Source organism: Solea solea, chromosome 4 (assembly GCF_958295425.1).
Source record: "Solea solea chromosome 4, fSolSol10.1, whole genome shotgun sequence".
Taxonomy (NCBI): Eukaryota; Metazoa; Chordata; class Actinopteri; order Pleuronectiformes; family Soleidae; genus Solea; species Solea solea.
This window is the reverse complement of record NC_081137.1, coordinates 14777854-14795905: the sequence shown is the minus strand read 5'-3', so window position 1 is coordinate 14795905 and position 18052 is coordinate 14777854. Positions and strand designations below refer to the sequence as shown.

At 43.2% G+C, this 18052-nt stretch overlaps 1 protein-coding gene across 2 annotated transcripts in view; it reads left to right on the top strand.

Moving 5' to 3' along the window:
* The first annotated feature begins 6478 nt into the window (after nt 1-6478).
* Nucleotides 6479-18052, top strand: part of atp2a3 (ATPase sarcoplasmic/endoplasmic reticulum Ca2+ transporting 3) — a 50107-nt gene continuing 38533 nt past the window's right edge. For both annotated transcript variants that reach the window (XM_058627103.1, XM_058627104.1), the window contains exon 1: nt 6479-6861. In XM_058627103.1, the coding sequence (XP_058483086.1) occupies nt 6744-6861 (118 nt within the window). In that variant the 5' untranslated portion in view covers nt 6479-6743. The remainder of the gene's footprint in view (nt 6862-18052) is intronic.

Below are 18052 nucleotides of genomic sequence, written 5' to 3'. Positions count from 1 at the left end.
AGAAAGACCCTTGTTCTGACGCTGGTCTTCTTGTTGCAAAGGCATGAGGGCTAACCACTGCACCAACCGTGTGGCCAAGCTGCAATATCGCTGTGAAAGTTGCATCAACTGGTTACAAGCGCCAAAGAAATATTATTATAGCACAAATAAATGACATTAGAAAAGAGTCTGGTGTGCAAAGGGCTTCAGGGTTAGTCACCACTATCTGAGTTTCCAAATGAACTGCAGTGCTTCACAAAGTTGTCATTATTTCAAAAGTTTCTCTACACCTGGAGTTTGATTTATGCAATGCATCCAGATGTCTCTATAGGCATCTTAAAACTGTAGGCTGTTTTTTTTTATATACACAGGCGATAAGAATGTGGAATATAGGGTGTCCTATTTCCTGTTTTCCAGCACAACTTATAGGCAATATGATGAAAAACATTTTTATTATATTTTATCCAACTATATAAACACACCTGAACAAAAATAACAAAAAAAAACGATGAATTTTGGAAATATGTCACAGTTTGGAACAAAAATAAAATAATAAACGGTCTATTTTGGGACATTTGTAAATGCGGAAATTTTTTATCCTAACTTTGACTGAACAACACATAAGGAGCTGTGTATTATTTCAGATCTGTGCTGTGGGAGTACTAAGGGTTAAGGTCCATTGTGTAGGATAATTCATCAGCAGAAATTCAATATAATACCCTAAAATATACTTGTATACATGTGAAACAGCTTTATTTTTTTTTCTAGGTTTAGAATAAGCCTTTAGGCAAGAGCCTTGCATTTTGAAGCGGCACTTACTATGCAAATAAAGTACAACATCCCTACTGGGGCCATTGTAGTTCCACAATCTGCAGTCTCACCAGTAGATGTCACTAGTTCTTACACACTGGAGCTTTAATATAGCATAACTATAAGCTCTTCATCTATATCATTTATACGTCCATTTGTCATAGTTACACATGAATACGTTACTCTGTATATTGTCTGCTCATTAAAAGGCTAAACATTGTCTCTTGCACTTGGATATTAAAGTTGTTTACTGCTACTTCAAACATTAAAGGGGTAATCATTTTTTTTTAAAAGGTTTATGTTATTATTAAGACAATAAAAGGCACAAAGTTAAATTCTTTCCTAATATAAAATATATCCTTTCTTCCTGCTGCACCAGACAGTGAAATGATGACTTTTTCACAGATGTGCACAAACTGGGATGAGGAAATGGAGACGGCTGGGTGGGTTGATTTGTCACTTGGGCTTCTTGTCAAGTACAGCTGCTCCACTTTTCTTTTTTTTTCTCTTTTCACTTGTATCTCATTGATTCAAAATCAATGGCAGCAGCAGTTGTTTGTTCCCAACACTCCAGTAGTCAGCAGAGATGTCAAATGTAACAGAGGAAAAAAAAATAGGAGTTTCTCGGCTGTTTTTTCAAAGTCAATTCCAAAATATAATTTTCTGTCAAATATGAAAACGTTTGTCCTCTGTCATCAGGGAGGAGGTTAATAAAGTTCAGCAGATATCTGAGATCATTTGTTCCCCTCAGCGGTTGCATTTCTAAAGTTTATTAGTTTGTGTTTCTGTTTTGTTGATATCTATCTATCTATCTATCTATCTATCTATCTATCTATCTATCTATCTATCTATCTATCTATCTATCTATCTATCTATCTATCTATCTATCTACCTACCTACCTACCTACCTACCTACTGTCTGTCTGTCTGTCTAATTCACAATAATAAAGGCTGGAGTGCACAGAGAATGGCGCATCTTGTCTTAGATGGAGGTGACATAGATTTATGATTCATCACGTGCAATGTGGAGGGAAATATTGATATTTTTTTATATGCTTGGGAGGCCATGGCTCATTTCCCTCATGCAAATGGAAGCTGCAAGTGAAAGGGGAAGGCAAATGCCATTGGAAGGCTGACAGTGCTGTGTGGAAAATGTTGTGTGACTGGTGCTGAGACGAGCACAGTCCCCCAGTGTGCTCCACTGAAGGGAAAGAGGGAGTGAGCCAGAGAGAGGGACGGGGTGGGGATTTCCTTTTCATGAGTGCCTCAGCATCGGAGGGGTTAGTTCAAAATGTGTGGGGTCTGATGCAGAGGATTTGACTCACGCAGACACACGCACGCACCAGTTCACAGAGAACTTGGAGCGATAAGTCCGCTGATGACTAACGTTAATCTCACCAAGTGTGTGTGTGTGTGTGTGTGAGTGGGCAGTGAGCAGAATGAGTGGGGCCTGTGACTGTAGCCCGTGCCGCTGCTGGGGATCTGTGAATCGCTGTCGTGAGGGCTGGTTTTTAAAATAGGAATCTCATATTGACGCAGAGGCAACGACAGAACCTCCAAAGCAAGTGAGAATGCACTTTTAGGCACTTAGCATCCAAGAACTCCATGTAGCCGGCTACCATCCTCCAGACAGCAGCTCCGCAAGTTATGTAAGCCCCAGATATAAATATACATTTTTTTTGTCACAGCGAGAGAAGGGGCCAGCTGTGAGTGAGGACAGAATTGGAGCACCTTGTTCCTTTTATACTTTATACCCAGCGAGGTCCCAGTCCAGTGCCTGTGGTTTCCAACAGCAGACCCATTTCAGCATCTGCATACTGTAGGGAGATTGTGCTGCAGTAACCTTACACTCAGGATAAAGTGATGGAAGGGAAATGTGGAACACTGGTTTCCCTACTTGCATGAAGTTGGCAGATTCTTCCGCAGTCGACGATGAATGTGCAAATTCATAAAACTTCTGCCTCGGGTGTAAAAAAAACAAAACAACCGCTGATTTCTCCCATGAATCACATTTCTCCAGGGGATTTGTATTTCGGAGATGTAAAGCACAGTCGACAATAATGTTTTGTTAACATAAACAATGTAGGTTTGTGCGAAAGGTTGAGGGAGACTCGGAAAAGAACAAAAAAGGCCAAAAGAAAGTGCAGCATCATATAAATGTTTCAATAAAGAGGATATCAGGAGGATAATCATATGGATTTGACAGCTGACACAGATTGGCATTATAATAATAATAATAATTACTATTGTTATTATTATTATTATTATTATTATTATAATAATATAGGTAACAGAAGGTCACTTAGCTGTTTTCCAGGAAGTGGTTGTTTTCCAGGATGTATGGTGTGTTAGATGATATGCAAAGTATTGTTTTTGTGTGCACTCACAGAGAGTCGTCTTGGTACTGATGCTGATTGTTGTATGTATGAGCTGCTCATGTGCTTTAAAGTGATACTTGAAGTATGGTCGTATGAGACACATATGGCACTTTCCTGCTACCCAGTCCAGGCATGGCGCGACTCTTTTGTTTTTGCTTTTCCATTAGCGATAGTACCTGGTACTTTTTTAGAGTGTTGACGCTGGAAGAGTCATGAGCACGACGGGCCATTTAACAGAGGAGTCTATTTAGCGACAGCGCTGCTGCAGCGTGCCGCATCACAACCCCCTCCGCTGTATGCAGGAAGTATTGAACACATTTTTTTGTTCTAATCATTCTAATGATTCAGTGCATCGAAAATAACTGCTTTACAAGTCACTGGTGTGTATGTATCGCGTATAAAAAGAAGTCACGGCAGTTTCATGCAGCCATGCTGTGATGACCCCGCCCACATTGAGGAGGTACTATGTTGTAATGGAAAACCAACCAAACCATGTAGAGTTGAGCCGTGCCGTCTCGTGCCGTGCTGGTACCATTTAGTGGAAAAAATGCCAATAGCTGCACTGACTGTTGTACATGTACAATGGACACTCACCGCTCACTCTCCTGCACCAAAGTCCATAGAGAAAATCAGCATTTTTTTAGCTCATGGGTCATGGCAGTTGCTGGTCCCCTGCTGCTGCTGCTGCTTCTGGTAAATTTGTGACACGTAGGTTGTTCGCACAAGGCATTTCAAACACAAAAGTCACAAAATAACACATTTGGAGCTTAATGATGAGAGCAGCAGTGGATCCACTATTCCTGTGTGCTGTGATGAGAGACGGATTTTCTCAGTGGAATTTACTGTGGAAGATTGAGTGGGTTACAAACCTCAGTTTCCACTCAGTAAAGGCTGTCTCACGCTAAGATAGTAGAGTGGTGGACATATTTTGAAGATATTGTAGACTCAAGCAGACACAGATTTTATTGTGTTTTGTTAAATGAAATTCAAGCGTCCATGTTCTCAGTGGGGTCAAGGGGTCGAGGTATTGTGCTACAGGCAAGCACTTCAGAAAAACTGAACTTTTTTAAAGTGACAGAGTCTGTGCATTTTCAAGTGCCGATGCTGCATTTACTTGTATTTCTGGTTGCGACAAGTTGTTGTAGTTGGACCAAAGTAACTGAGTGTGCTGAATCACAATACACAAGGAAAGTGACTTTGTGCATAAATGTGGATCCAGTGATGTCATACATTATTGATTCATAAAATTGAATTATTTGCTCGAGTCCCAAGGATTAATTGATAGGGGACAAAGCAATGTCAAATTTGCTTCGGAACTTGCGATGACTTTGTTTGTTACGACACGTGTCACTATAGAGGGAAAAAGAGTGATCGCGTGAGCTCCTGTGGTGTTTGTGTTGTTTTCAACAATTCACTTGAGTACTTGGAAGTGTGAAAGTACATTTTTATTACGTCAGAAAACATATCCAAAGTACATGTTTGGAATAATATTTTCAATTTTACGCCACTAGTTTGCACTTCACTACATTTACAGCTGGTGTTACTTACTTAAGGGAAACTTAAGGGGCATCTGGTAATAGTCCTTTGTCATGTTCCTCCCACGACCCCTCTCAAGTCTTTCCAAAAATCACTCTGACTTGATTTAGCCCAACTTCAGATGTACCATCTCATGACCGCTTAAATCTACATTGTGACCTTTGACCCCAAGGTTGGGAACAATGTATCGCAGTCAAATGCTGCCAATGTATTCAAGCTTTGCGTAGATATACTGTGTTTTAGTCTCACGAGCCATTTTACTGCGTTTATTTTCTCAGATACTTCTCGTACATGTTGATAATTCTGTAAGTAAACATCTGGATTATAATGAGATTGCTGAATGATCATCAAATAAAGAATGGAAATGCTTCTTCCGTGGTTGCTCCCATGTTGTTGTAAATAACAACAGCAAATGTAACGAGTAGAACAGTTACCTCCTTGGTTTTCATGTATATTTGACGAAAATCACGTTTTTTCTCCAGTTTCACTTCGCATTAAGTGTCCTTTAACTGGACTGTCTTGGAGACAGCCCCTGCATCAGTAAACATCCCATCAGGAGCAGTGGTATTCAGCAGTCATGCTGCCGAGGACTCACATGAACAGCCAAAAATGGACTTCACAGGCCGCTGGAAGCGAGCAGTCTGGCGAGATTGCAAGGACAAGGAACACTGCAGCTGTCAGAGTTTGGGACGTTCTGTTAAGCTTTTTATTGTCCGGCTCAGAATGTCCAGCTCACTTCACCAGCAACAGAAAACACACTGTGTTTGCATCACATTTATCTCTTTGTTTTATACTTCTTATTCCACTGATTTTATTTCTTACGCATGCTGAGAGTATATATATATATATATATGTATGCATATATATATATATATACATATATATGTATGTATATATATATATATATATACATATATATGTGTATATATATATATATATATATATATAGGTTATTTTGTTCTATATGTAGAAATGGTTCATGTCATCAGTCATTCTAGGGTCAGGCTCAGGACGTTAGAGTGATAAATGTGAGTAAATGGTGACAGCTTATTTGCAACCTTTGTGATTTAGCAATTATGTTTTTTTTTTAAGTGTTGAACCATAACTTAAATGGACATGGGATGTCTCGGGGTGAGCTAAAATCAGTTTTTCCTCATGTGTCTGGTGACATGATTGTTGAAGTCAGTGCTGATCATGTGTCAGTACCTCATACAAGGCAAAAAAAAAACAAAAAAACAAGTGAAGTATGTCTTTAATGTTCAGAAAGTGTATTTCCCTGCAGACTTTCAAACAAACCAGTTAGTCATGTTGTTGTTTTGTGTCTTCTGTGAGGGAGGACGACAGTGGAAACTGACCTCGGGGTGCAATAACTCAGCCTTCTTCTTGTCTGTCTTGCATACAAAGTGCTTGCAGATTTTGTTTCAAATGTACACAATCTTTGTGTGAGTGGCCCCAGAGCTGTGGTTCCAGACCAACTGTGATGGAGGCTTCACGCAACATGTGAGACGCATCCAGTCTGTGTGCACTGGCAGCCCCGGGGGCGCTGATGTGCTGCAGCTGAGCGCGTTGAAATCCGCGGAGCCACGAGCCATAAACATGTCAGCGGCACCAACCATATGCTTCGCGTATCCTGTTTTTTTCAAACGAACGATGTTTGAATTGTTTGCATGAGCCAGCTGAGCGCTCGCTCCGCGCAGGTACGCACAGCCAATGGCAGCGCAGGAGGGGAGTTGCTGCGCAGCGGAGAGGCGGTCCGCCCCGGCACAGACAGAGCACACCTTCAGATGGAGATGAAGTAGCAGCGACAGTCGACCGACAGAGAAACAGCAGTGTCTGTACCGCGGATCTGACTGGAGGTTTGCTTCAGGGGGGAAACAGAGACAGGTGACAGAGCAAACCGAGCAGCGAGCCTCATCCGCCGACAGACTTCCCCCCCTCCCTCCCTGCCTGCCTGCTACACCTCCCGCAGATCCCCCACAATACATGCATTTCGATACTACATGCCTTTGAATCTGATCGGCTAAAGCCCGGTGCATCAAGATGGAAAATTCGCACACTAAATCGGCGACTGAAGTTTTGGCCAACTTCGGTGTGAACGAGAACACGGGGCTGACTCTGGAGCAGGTCAAAGTCAGTTTGGAGAAATATGGACCGAACGGTGAGTAGTTGTTTGTTTATTTATTTGTTTTATTTGTGCTCAGCTTGTGCCGTGTGTTAGAGACTGGGGCGACTCGTGTGCCAGGAAATACACCGACTGATGTTAGGTCTCAGGCTCGTGCTGCGCGTAAAAACATGCGCGTAATTCCCTGTGGCGCGCAGTCAGTGGAAATGAAAGTGGCACCTTTCATTGATGCACATGTCCGTGTTGAAATCGTTCAGCTCTCACCGCACTGGTTAAAGTAACTCACACACTCACACACACACACACACGCACGCACGCAGGTCTGCGTATCTGTTCTTGTTGAATTCCATTCATTTGGACAGCCTAACCAAAGCCTCATTCGTAACCTTAACCATAACCATTTCATGCCCAACCCAAACATTAACCTTATCCACAATTTACATTTTTTATCCTAACTTTACCCAGAGCGTCAGAAAGGAGGCTCTGCCTCATTAGGACCAGGATTTGGTCTTATTGAGGACTACTTGTTCTTGTTATACCAGAAAAGGAACTAAATTGACACATACAAAGAAAGAGGGAGAACTGGACAGAGAAGGATATGAGATGCTCGTACAAATCAACACTGATTGACTGGTATAACTCATTTTAATCCATTTATTTGTATTAACTGTCTTCCTTGGGGGGGTCACCTCATGTCAGAGTGGTTGGTGGGGGGGTGGTGGTGGTGGGGGGTTGTCAAAACAAGACATCCCAGACTGTCATGTAGGATCAGGAAGTACAGCCAGGCACGCTCAGGCTGCTACTGCTGGAGTGGAAGATGAACTGGGGAAGATAATGAAAGAGAAAATCTTGAGCAACCTGTTTTCACTTTCAACAGACGCACTCCACATGGCTTCTACTTTCCAGTTCAGATTACAAGATCACAGGGGGAAGTGGATGTGTAGAGAGCCACTTGTAACAAATAGACAATCTGAGAGCGGTAGCAGCCACAGGGACACACATTAATTTATCAGGTGTTTTTGCAGGTGAGGATAGAGTTTTGTGTGTGTGTGTGTGTGTGTGTGTGTGCGTGTGTGTGTGTGTGTGTGTCCATCAGGAAGCAGCTCCCACACCTGTAACTTGAAAGCCTTTATCATTGTCTAAACCGGAGCTTGGTGTTCGATGAGTGTTTTTGTGTCGAGAGCAGACCTGACATCACCACACCTTCCTCTCCTGGCCTGTCATTTGCATGTGTGGCCAAGCTGTGTGTGGAGTAGAGCGGCACATTGTGCCAGTCGAACAGTAGCCCTTTTGTTGCAGCCAGCCGCTCTACCCAGGGGCTCGTGATGACTTCATGGAAAAAAAAAAGTAACGTCTTGCCGCAGATAACATCTCTCTCGCTTTCAGCTGTGAACTTCCTGTCTCATGCAAGTGTGTTCAAGAGAAGTGGAGGGAGGGAGGGAATACCCTTTCCCCCCCCCTCCTTTGGCACTGACTGCAAAAAAAAAGGTTACCCACACCAGCTGCTACCCCCCCTCCCCTCCCCGACACAGTCCCAAAAAAGTGGAAAACAGAATTAAATTGGTTTTGGTTTGTTTACGATTTTAGTACAAGTCACTGCTGAGTGATACATGGCTGCTTTACGGCTCCTTCCCCTTTGCACACAAACCGCAGACTTTGTAGTTGACTGCAAGGACTCTCTGTGTGAGCTTGGGGGTTTTGTTCCAGCGAGCGTCTGTTCAAAGCTGTTTGCGGGTGGTGTGATTACCCACGTTCCCCTCCCCGACGTGCATGCACCATGTTTCACGGCGCTGTAATGGTTAGCAGGATCTGATTAAGGGAAGGATCATTACCTCGAATCAACAAGTCCACAAACAAAAAGTCTCCGCAGTGCGCCTGAGCTCACCGTCAAGTGCTGTTCCTGTCATTTCTCCTCTTTTGTACGCCGCTTAGCGTGTCCCCAGGACGAGATGACGGCATGCAGGATGGAGGAGGAGGAGGAGGATGTGTCATGTTTGGCTCAGACGTAAAAACTCCTCCGTGGGACCGGAGAGGTTTTTACACGCTCAGTTTATGTAGTATCTGTGGGACGGATGAGGGAGTTTAACCACCGCTGGTTTCCAGTGTGAGGCCTGTTCGCAGGCTCTCTGCTGTCCCCTCATCGCCACAATCAATACACGACGAGAGTGTGTACTGCCTCATTACCACTAGACATAACTTACCCAAAAATGTGGTCTGGTCTGGCCTGGATCTGGGATCTGTATATAGCCTGCAATAGATTCTTACGCACATACGATTTCCTCTTCAGTGACAGTAAAGTCAGCCACATGGAGCCGAGGCTTCCTGGCTTTTATATCGATGCTTTCACGTGAGAAACTCCACTGACTGACCAACCTCAGAGTTTCTGCTCCCCTCCTAAAGTGCTGGAAAATTAGCTTAGCCGCCACATCTGGAAGGTCTGTGCTGCAGAAAGACGGCGGCTGACCTTAAATTCAAAACTTCCATTTATGGTCCACTTGCAGCTCCTTTTGCGTTCAACTTCATCCGCAGACGCGCACACGGCAGGACTGTTGAGAAATACAAGCACTGTAATTTACTTGACAGGTGATCACTTTCATTGTGTAATCGCTAATGTAGTAGAGGCAGTCGCTCTCTTTCTCAAACACACACACACACACGTGCTGTGTGGGTGCACCAAGAATGTTTGTGCTGTTATAGCTTGATGCTTGTATTCTGTTCCCATCACAACCCCATTGTCAAAGGAACAGTCCGTTCATTTTTAGTATCAGCAAAAGGCCGTATTTTCCCAATGAGCAATCTACTTTTCTTGGGGGAGAGCAGGAACAAGATAGATTCCTTTTTTTTTTTGCCTTTGGAGCCGACACTCATGAGGAGGAGTGTCAGTGGAAACAGGAGGCGTTAATTTATGGATTCTTTTGAGATAACATGCTGGAGAATTCTGTGCTCTAATATGACAAAATACACCAAAACACCAAAGCTTAAACTGTAGTGAGTGACTTTTGACATGTTTTTTTTACACCTGTCATTGTCAGTTCACACATTAAAAAGCTTGTCAGCTCCACACAACTCTCTCAGTATTTCTCAGTGTATATAGACGGAGGCAACGGCAACACTGAGTTAGCAAAGCAAGACGGAGTGTCCACAAAGAAGTTTCAGAAGTGAATTCTATTGCTCAGTAAAACCTGGATAAATGCTGCCCCTGCGCTACTGTTGTATACACACAAACACTCCCTCTGTCAGGTCTGGTAGTATTGCTTGACACAGCCTGTTTTCAGATGAAGGAAGGAACATACAAATAATGTTGAATCATGTACAGAGGCAGAATGATAACATCACACTGCATCTTTAAATTCTTTGGACTGGTAAAACATTAAATATTAGTTTAGAGAATGATTAATCGGATCATTCTCTATGTCTCTTTGACACTACAGATGACTTCACAGCTGGGGAGCCTTTGAGATTTGTTTACGTTTAAGAAAAAAAAAAAAAAAAAAAAAGTCTCTTGACACTCCCTGCAGGACAGGAGTACAATTGCGCAACATTCAGGCATTCAGGTTAAACAACCTAACAATGCATGTCATTGCACCATCATGTTACAGTGTCCAATGTTGGAGACGTATGTTGACTTACAGGCAGACTGTGCGAGAGGAGCATTCAGCTATGTCAACAACAAGGGAGCCAACATCCGTTGGAGGCGAAGACAAAGCTGGTTGTCTGTGCTACGATGTTGCGTTCACTCGTATGAAGTACATTTAGTTCATTATTGTTATTGATTCACTTGTCTGACATGTGAGCTTACAACAGCGTCCCGCTGGCACCTGAACTGTGTTTTTGTTTTCTGTCACTTTTTCCCTTTGCACTTTCCTCACCCTGGTTTCTGCCGTGAATAATAATTACAACTTCCTCTAGTGGGATCTCACGCGCACTGTTGTTTTCTCTTCCTGTTCTGCAACTCAACATGAAGGCAGCCTGAATTACCCCCCTCACCCCCCCGCCCCGGTGTTTGAAATACGAGAGGAGCTGGGCTGTTTCCTGCTCCTCCTCCGTCACACACAGACGCAACCCTGACTGCACCGCACTCCTCACTCTGGAGTTGTCAGCTCCCACTGCACTGTCACTCCTCCTGAAAAAGCGCACATTCAAGCGTTAAATACGCACAGACAGCGCTGCAGTTTGTGGCGTGTGTGGGCTGAGAAGGGAGAGTTAAGTTGTAAAGGAAAAGTCACTCGAGTCACTTCCCTGTTCTAGTGCGGGCCCTGTGTGTGTGTGTGTGCCTGCCCCGGCTGCTTTCAGAGGAGCCTGTCACTTCTCTCCCGCTTCTTCATCTGTCAGTCGCCGTCGTGATGATGTCGAGTCGCCGGGGTCTCATGCGACGCTGCTGATTTATTAGGAGAAAAGATATAATTGGGATTTTGCTGACAGATCATTATGATTGCCGTTTGATTTGTGATGTATTGTTTCCCCCCCAGTCGAGTTTTGTGTAAATATTCATCAAAACACAGAGACACATTAAAGCACGACTTCTACTATCTAATGAAAGGATGAGAGAATGAATTGTTATCATTAACTATGATCATAAATAGAAGCTATTTATTAATTGATTACTTGTTCAGCCCTATTAATAGCTCTGCAGCAGTCTGGAGAAGATAAGTACACAAAGGTGTTTTGTGTTTGTAAGGAGTGTTGAGTTCAGAGCATTTATTGAACGCTGGTGTGCCTTTTCGGTGTATAAGTAAAAACAAAGTCTTCAGAAAGTGCTTGGAGAGGGAGAGAGACGAGCTGTTTGTTAAGTGTAATGACATGTATGTAAAATGACTCATTATTGTAAATATAAAAGCTACCTTCTTTAAATCAGATAGATAAACCTGTTCCCCTTCACCGTCAAGTGTTTTGTTTGCCTGAAAGAAAACAAGGAGCAATGAAGAGAGCAGGGAAAATAATCTTTGCTCCAATTATTCCACTTTTTGACTTTCAATAAGTCCATAAGTTTACGTTTTAACAGTCATTTTAAAGAGAGCGCGGAAGAAAAACCAAAGTGCTGGTGGGGTCGCGCTGACGCCTCTGTTGTTATGAAGCCACCGAAACCTGGGAGCTGCTGACATGACATGGCTGCACTTTCACTGAATTAATTCATGTGTTAGACTAATAAAAAAAAAAAAAAAAAATACAAATCAAAGACAGAGATTACCAGTAATGCCTCTCCCTCACCCCAGCTTTGTTGTTCAATAAAAAAGGCTGTGTCTGGGTTAAGCCTCTCCTTCACCCACTGATCCAGAGCTTCATGTGGATGATCTTAGGTTCAAAGTTTATTGCAGAGTCGATCAATTTGACATACTTTTTTGTCTGGGTATCAAAGGACACGCTTTAAGTGCGTGCTGCATGCATGTGATGTGCATTGAAACATGTGTATGTGTGTATGGTTCAGTAGTATTTGCAGCAGCAGCAGCAGTTTACAGTTTATTCATAATTGAACATATCACCCAGGGCAGTAATATGGTCACTTTTGAATAACCTGAATGGCACAGACTCACACCTACAGCCTGTTTGTCTTTTAAAAGACTATTTTTTTTAACAACATACACATCTAACATTGTAACTTTATTACTTTTACCAATCGCACCACTTGAAATTGTCCCCCTTCTGCTCCGTGGCTCAGATCAGTGAAGTCTACTAGTCCTACTATATCTTTCACCGTTTTGATTGGGAGAAAGTGATGCTCTGGTTTCTAAACCCAAAATAAACCGTATAAATAGTATGATGTTAACACAGATATTTCAGTCTGTCATTAGGGGGATTGCTGACCAATTTTTTTACAGCAGTGAGCTTCTCAGCTTGTCTGCTGCATGGCCGGGTGCCATCTACCCCGCTAGTCTTTTGGAGATGCTCAAAAAAACGGTTCTTCACACAGCTGTGATCATAAAGAGGAAGGAAGCTTGGAGCCCTGATGAGATATCAGCTTGGCGCTAATCACCTCACGCATGTCCTGCTCAGTTGACAGGCCTCTTTCCTTTTTCCTCTTGGTACTTGCCGCGAGTGTTCAACAAGCAGCTTTGTGTTTGGCTGCAGCTCAGATACTGTGTATCTTATTGAGAGGTTGTACTTTATCAAGACTCATCTCTCATCTCTTTGTTGGACAAAGATGAAAACTATTGGCACTTTTCTGCTCGACTCAACTCTACGTTTTGTTTGTTTTTTTTCCTTTTCCATTAGATAGTACCTGGTACCTGCTGCTTTTTTTTTTTACTACCTGCTCTAGCAAGGTTCCAAGCGAGTTGAGACGATACTAAAATGTGACGTCGACAGACTGCCGACTGCTCATCGGTCAGAGAGTTTGGTGTCATGAGCGCGACATCCGACACGGGCATCAAACTGAACAATGCCGAACTGCAGATCAGTTAAAAAGACTTGGAAAAATCACAAAACATGCCTCATTCTCCAAAATTTAGCAAGGACATTCACAACCTCGTCAGCTGTATTTCAGACGTCAGAGTCTGTGCTCCGGTCATGCAGGAAGTACTGAAGTATTCTTTTTAATCAACTGATCGTAATTGTTCAGTACGCTGAAGGGAACTGCTTTGTATGTTTTGTGACGCGTATACAGAGAAGTCATGGCACTGTCACACAGCCGTGCTATGACGACCCCGCCCACGTTGAGAACGCACTATGAAGTAATGGAAAATGACGTGTCTGATACCAGACAGAGGAGAAGAGTCGAGCGGAGCAGAGCAATGTTCAATATTCGAGAAGCGTCGGTTTCCCATTTGGGAAAATGGTAAAACACCCAATGCAAACAGAAAAACAAAGCAATGCTCCAGTTGAATTTCGGCACACTGTATGTGTGCAACACCCCAAGGAAAAACCCAGTTTGTCTTTTTCCCTGAGCTCAGCTCAGTGTCAGAAACGGTCCAACCAACGGGCAGCAGCTGCAGCAGCCGGCGGCGGCGGCGGCCGGATGATTTCCTCTCTGTGTCTCCAGCATGACGTAAATTACAGGGTAATCAGATAATCAAACATAGCAGCTAAAATGATATCACAGATAACTCCCCATATCATTTTCTACCCGTGTTATAAATGTCCTCTCACTGAAATTAAACCGTTTTTTTTCCTCACTGTTTGTGTAGATTATGTCATAGAATGGACCTCAATCACAAGCAATGTGTTTAAACCACTACTTTAATCCAACAACATAGATTGTTAGCACTCCATTTATTTAAAAAAGGCTTTAAAAGACAACAATATATATATTTCAAGTGAATTTAATAAACATGGCGACCATGATCAACTTTATAAATACTAAACATACATACATAGGCCAGAAACAATCACTCCATTAAATTGATTACTAAATTGCTATTTTGATAATCAATTAATCAAGTGTTTTGGTTTGTGAACCAATCGAGACATTTGAGGAACATTTTTCCATTTTTTGTTAAACACTGCTCAACATTTGATGGACCAAACCAAAGAAAAACAAATCGACAGATTCATTGATTATGAAAATAGTTGACGAGCATTAACATGGCACTGAAATGTTTTTTATTGTCATCTTTTAATGCCTTAGAAATAAATAATAATAAGTGTTAACACACTATGCAGTTGGATTAATGGGTCTGTCATTTGTGCACACACACATGGTCTGAGGAAGGTCTAAATGAGTTTTTTCCCCCATAATAATAATAATCGTTACTTGCAGCTCCATACATATGTTAGCCTTATTATTGTTATTATAATAATTATTATGAGCATGTTATGGTGACTGAAGCGTTCAGATCAGATGACTGTACTTAAGTGAAACCACATGCAGCTGAGCACTGCGTGTTTGAATTCATACTGGGTGTCTTTAATCCTGGATCCTGCTCTCAGTCGCAGGTTTCTCATGACAACTGAAGAGGAGCTTTGTGTTTGAGCTCTTTTCTGTTGTTTACGCTGCAGAGGATTGATAGAGCACTAGAAACACCTCTGCTCCTGTTGCTTTGTGTTGCTTCCCAGTGTTTGGCGGGAAGACTAGAGCACTTGACACGGCTGTGAACGACTTCCTCAGAGAACGGAAGCCGGCGGCCACCAACAGTTGTGATGAAGGAAGCTTTGACTTTGTCAGACGGCAGACAGCCTTTGTGTCAGAGATGGAAAGGTTAAGTAGGAGACTGTAGTACATTCATAATTGACATATGATATGGTTAATGCATTAGGAAAGTGATCAGGTGTATAGGAAGCTGCCCTTAATTCCAACCCTTAATATACGGTGATATTTTATAGCAAATAAGTGTTGAAAATTGAAATTGGGAGGGACTAACGGAAATAGAAAAAAAGATTTTATTAGGTGATTTTTTTTAAATGTTTCATACATGAATGAAAGTTGGTAAACGCTCTAATCATGTCAGGACGTTCCAAAAAGTCAATGAGGACTTTGCCGTAAATCCTACAGGAAGGCCGCCATGTTGGGTTGAGCGGTCGTTTTTCGCAATTTTGGTATTTGAACAAACTTGTCCTAGAGCTCTAGTGCGATCGTGTTGATATTATTGATCTGTCTCTGGTGTTTGTGAACAGAAACAAATGTAATGTTATTTGTATGCTGTGTCCTGTCAAGCAGAACTATCAGACCTGAGGGAGCGTTTGTGTGTATGTAGCAGCAGCGCAGGGGTGAGAGGTGCAAGAAGCGTTAATCACATCAAACTGCTTTTTTTTTATTTTTTTTAGACGGAAGAATTCACTTCAACTTTCCCCTCTTTGTGTTTTCAGTCATACTTAAACCTGTTTGAAGTCGTTGACGCCGCCTGACGTCTTGTCATGTGGAGCTAATAGGCTGAATTTTATGAACTCACTTGACAGTGGAATGTAACAGACATTTGTCCATATTTAGGAATTCCGCACTACAGTTTTAAGCCTATGACCACTAGTTGGCAGCAGATTTCACTCTGTTCTCCTCCTTCCTCTCCTCTCACAGTCATCGTTGCCCATCGTGTTTTTTGTTAGTAGGATGTATGTAGTAGGAGAGAGTATGTTCTTCTTGTGCCTCTGTCCTCACGTAAGCACCTGCCTGTGACTTGGAGGTTTGTGACTCTCCACTTGCTTTCACTCCAGGTAACGGAGTCCATGGAGGTTGGAACTGAGCTCGTTCACCTCAGAATGTGTGGCGTGTTTGATGCCTGAAGTCAGAGTGTGCTGTATCAATGCCCTGCTGATTGCGTAACAGCCATTCTTGGTGAATTTTGACAGACCCTGGCACATTACATCATATGAGGCTTGTTTTCAAGGAGCCATCATGATCCAAGTTGTCATGGTAACTCCCGAACCCTTCTCATGTTTGCAGTTTTCGCAAGACGGCCTGAACTCGAGCTTGTTAATTCTTGTCTTTTTCGACACTCAGATGTGATGTTTACTGGAGGTCCTCATGATTTGTTCATGGATTCGGACAGACTGGGCAGAGAAGCACAGCTGGCAGTGAAAGCTCATTTATCAGAGCGTGGTGTGCTGTATGAATCGATACACGGCCAATTTCCTGCTCCGCTTCCTGACTCTCTGGACGCAGAAACCAGCCTCCTGCTGTTGTTGGCAACTATCTCCAGGAAGTGTCTCCCCTCTGCCCACAGCTGCTTGCTGTGCTGCAGCTTGTAAACAAGTTCTTTTATTCATTGTCTGCTCCGGGAGGGCAGAGGTGGGGAGGTACTGTGGGGACACAGTGAGTGGGGTGGGGGTAGTGGTGGTGGTGGTGGTGGTGGTGGCTGAAGTCAGTAGTCAGGAATGTGCCTGGGCAAGCCTCGGGTTGACACAGCCCAGATGACTGAGGGAATCCTTGGCAGAGGGAAGCGGGGGAACCCCGTTCAACAGCTCCAGCCCTCTTACTCCCTCCCTCCCTCCCTCCCTCCCTCCCTCCCTCGCTTTCTTTCTCTCTCTTTTCCCTTTCGTTGGTTTCGTCCTCTCAGTCAGTCTGTCTTTGTCTCCTGCCCTCAAGCTGCAGCCAGCCTGTCTGCCATAAAAAACATTATACAACCGATGAGGAGGAGGAGGAGGAGGAGGAGGCACAGTGATGGGGAAACAGGCTTATGTCAGACCGGTGGAGCATGGAAAACAGCAGAACCCATTTCTCCTCCACATTTGTGCTGCTGCGGGCAGAGTGTCAGCCAAAAGTCCCTTGTGAGTTCAACTGTGTCCAACCTGAACTCTGAAAAGCCTCCAGAAAAGCAAGTTTATTCACAGTGACTCACCAGCTATTATTACACATGCGGGCGACAGACACAGGTGACCTCAGCACAGGGGTCAGTCCTCCCAAAAAAGTTGGTGACTATGCAGAAATATTGGTCAAGAGATCGCATGCGGACTTGACTGGAGGGGTTATCCGTTGGGCTGCAGCAATTCATCTCTTAATTGATTTGTATTCAAGTGCTAAATGAATCATTTAAATGTAGCTTTAAAACAAGCTTCTTAAATGTAACTGGCGAGGACTGTTTACTTTAAAGTGCCTTCATTTATGAATCAAAATATCGATATATTTGCCATGGCATATTGAATATCGTATTGAACGAGGAAAGACGACATAATATCACCAAAATTATATTTTTCACCCACCCCTACTTCACCCCTATATCACCCTCTGTTTTAACTAAATGAAGAAAATCCCTCCATCTGAAATTGGCAAGCTTTTTAATCTTTGCCCATCTTTGACCAATGAAAAACACGTTGTCCTCTGAGAATTCATGGACGTGAAATGATTTCTCTTTCTGCCGCAGCCATGTGTAATTTGAGTTTGTGCAGAGTTTCTTTGTTTGTGGACGGAGGGAGGCTGTGTGTGCTTATGTCGTGGGCTGCCCTTTTTCCAGCCTCTCTCTCTCTCTCTCTCCCTCCCCTCTCTCCTCTCTCTCTCCGCAGGGTCACGTTTTACACTTGTGTAGTCGCAGTCTGGTCAAAACATCCAGAACAGGATGTTTCCACTGCTCAGTGGAGAACACTGCTGTCATTTAGGGTTACAGCCCACTGCGTCCTAAAAATAGCCGCTCTCCCCTCCTTATTGGGTAACGCGCGCTGTAATTGAAGTCCTTCTAAGTTTGTCTTATACGACAAGAGTAATGGGTGTATTTTGTGATGGCAGATGCACTTGATCCGATCACTGAGTTCTTCCAGTGAGGTAAACGCTGTTTGTTTGGTCATAACTCAGTGGACACGATGAGGGTCCTGACAAACGCGGTGACTAAGAACGCCTGTGTCTCATTATGGCGATACCGATCAACAG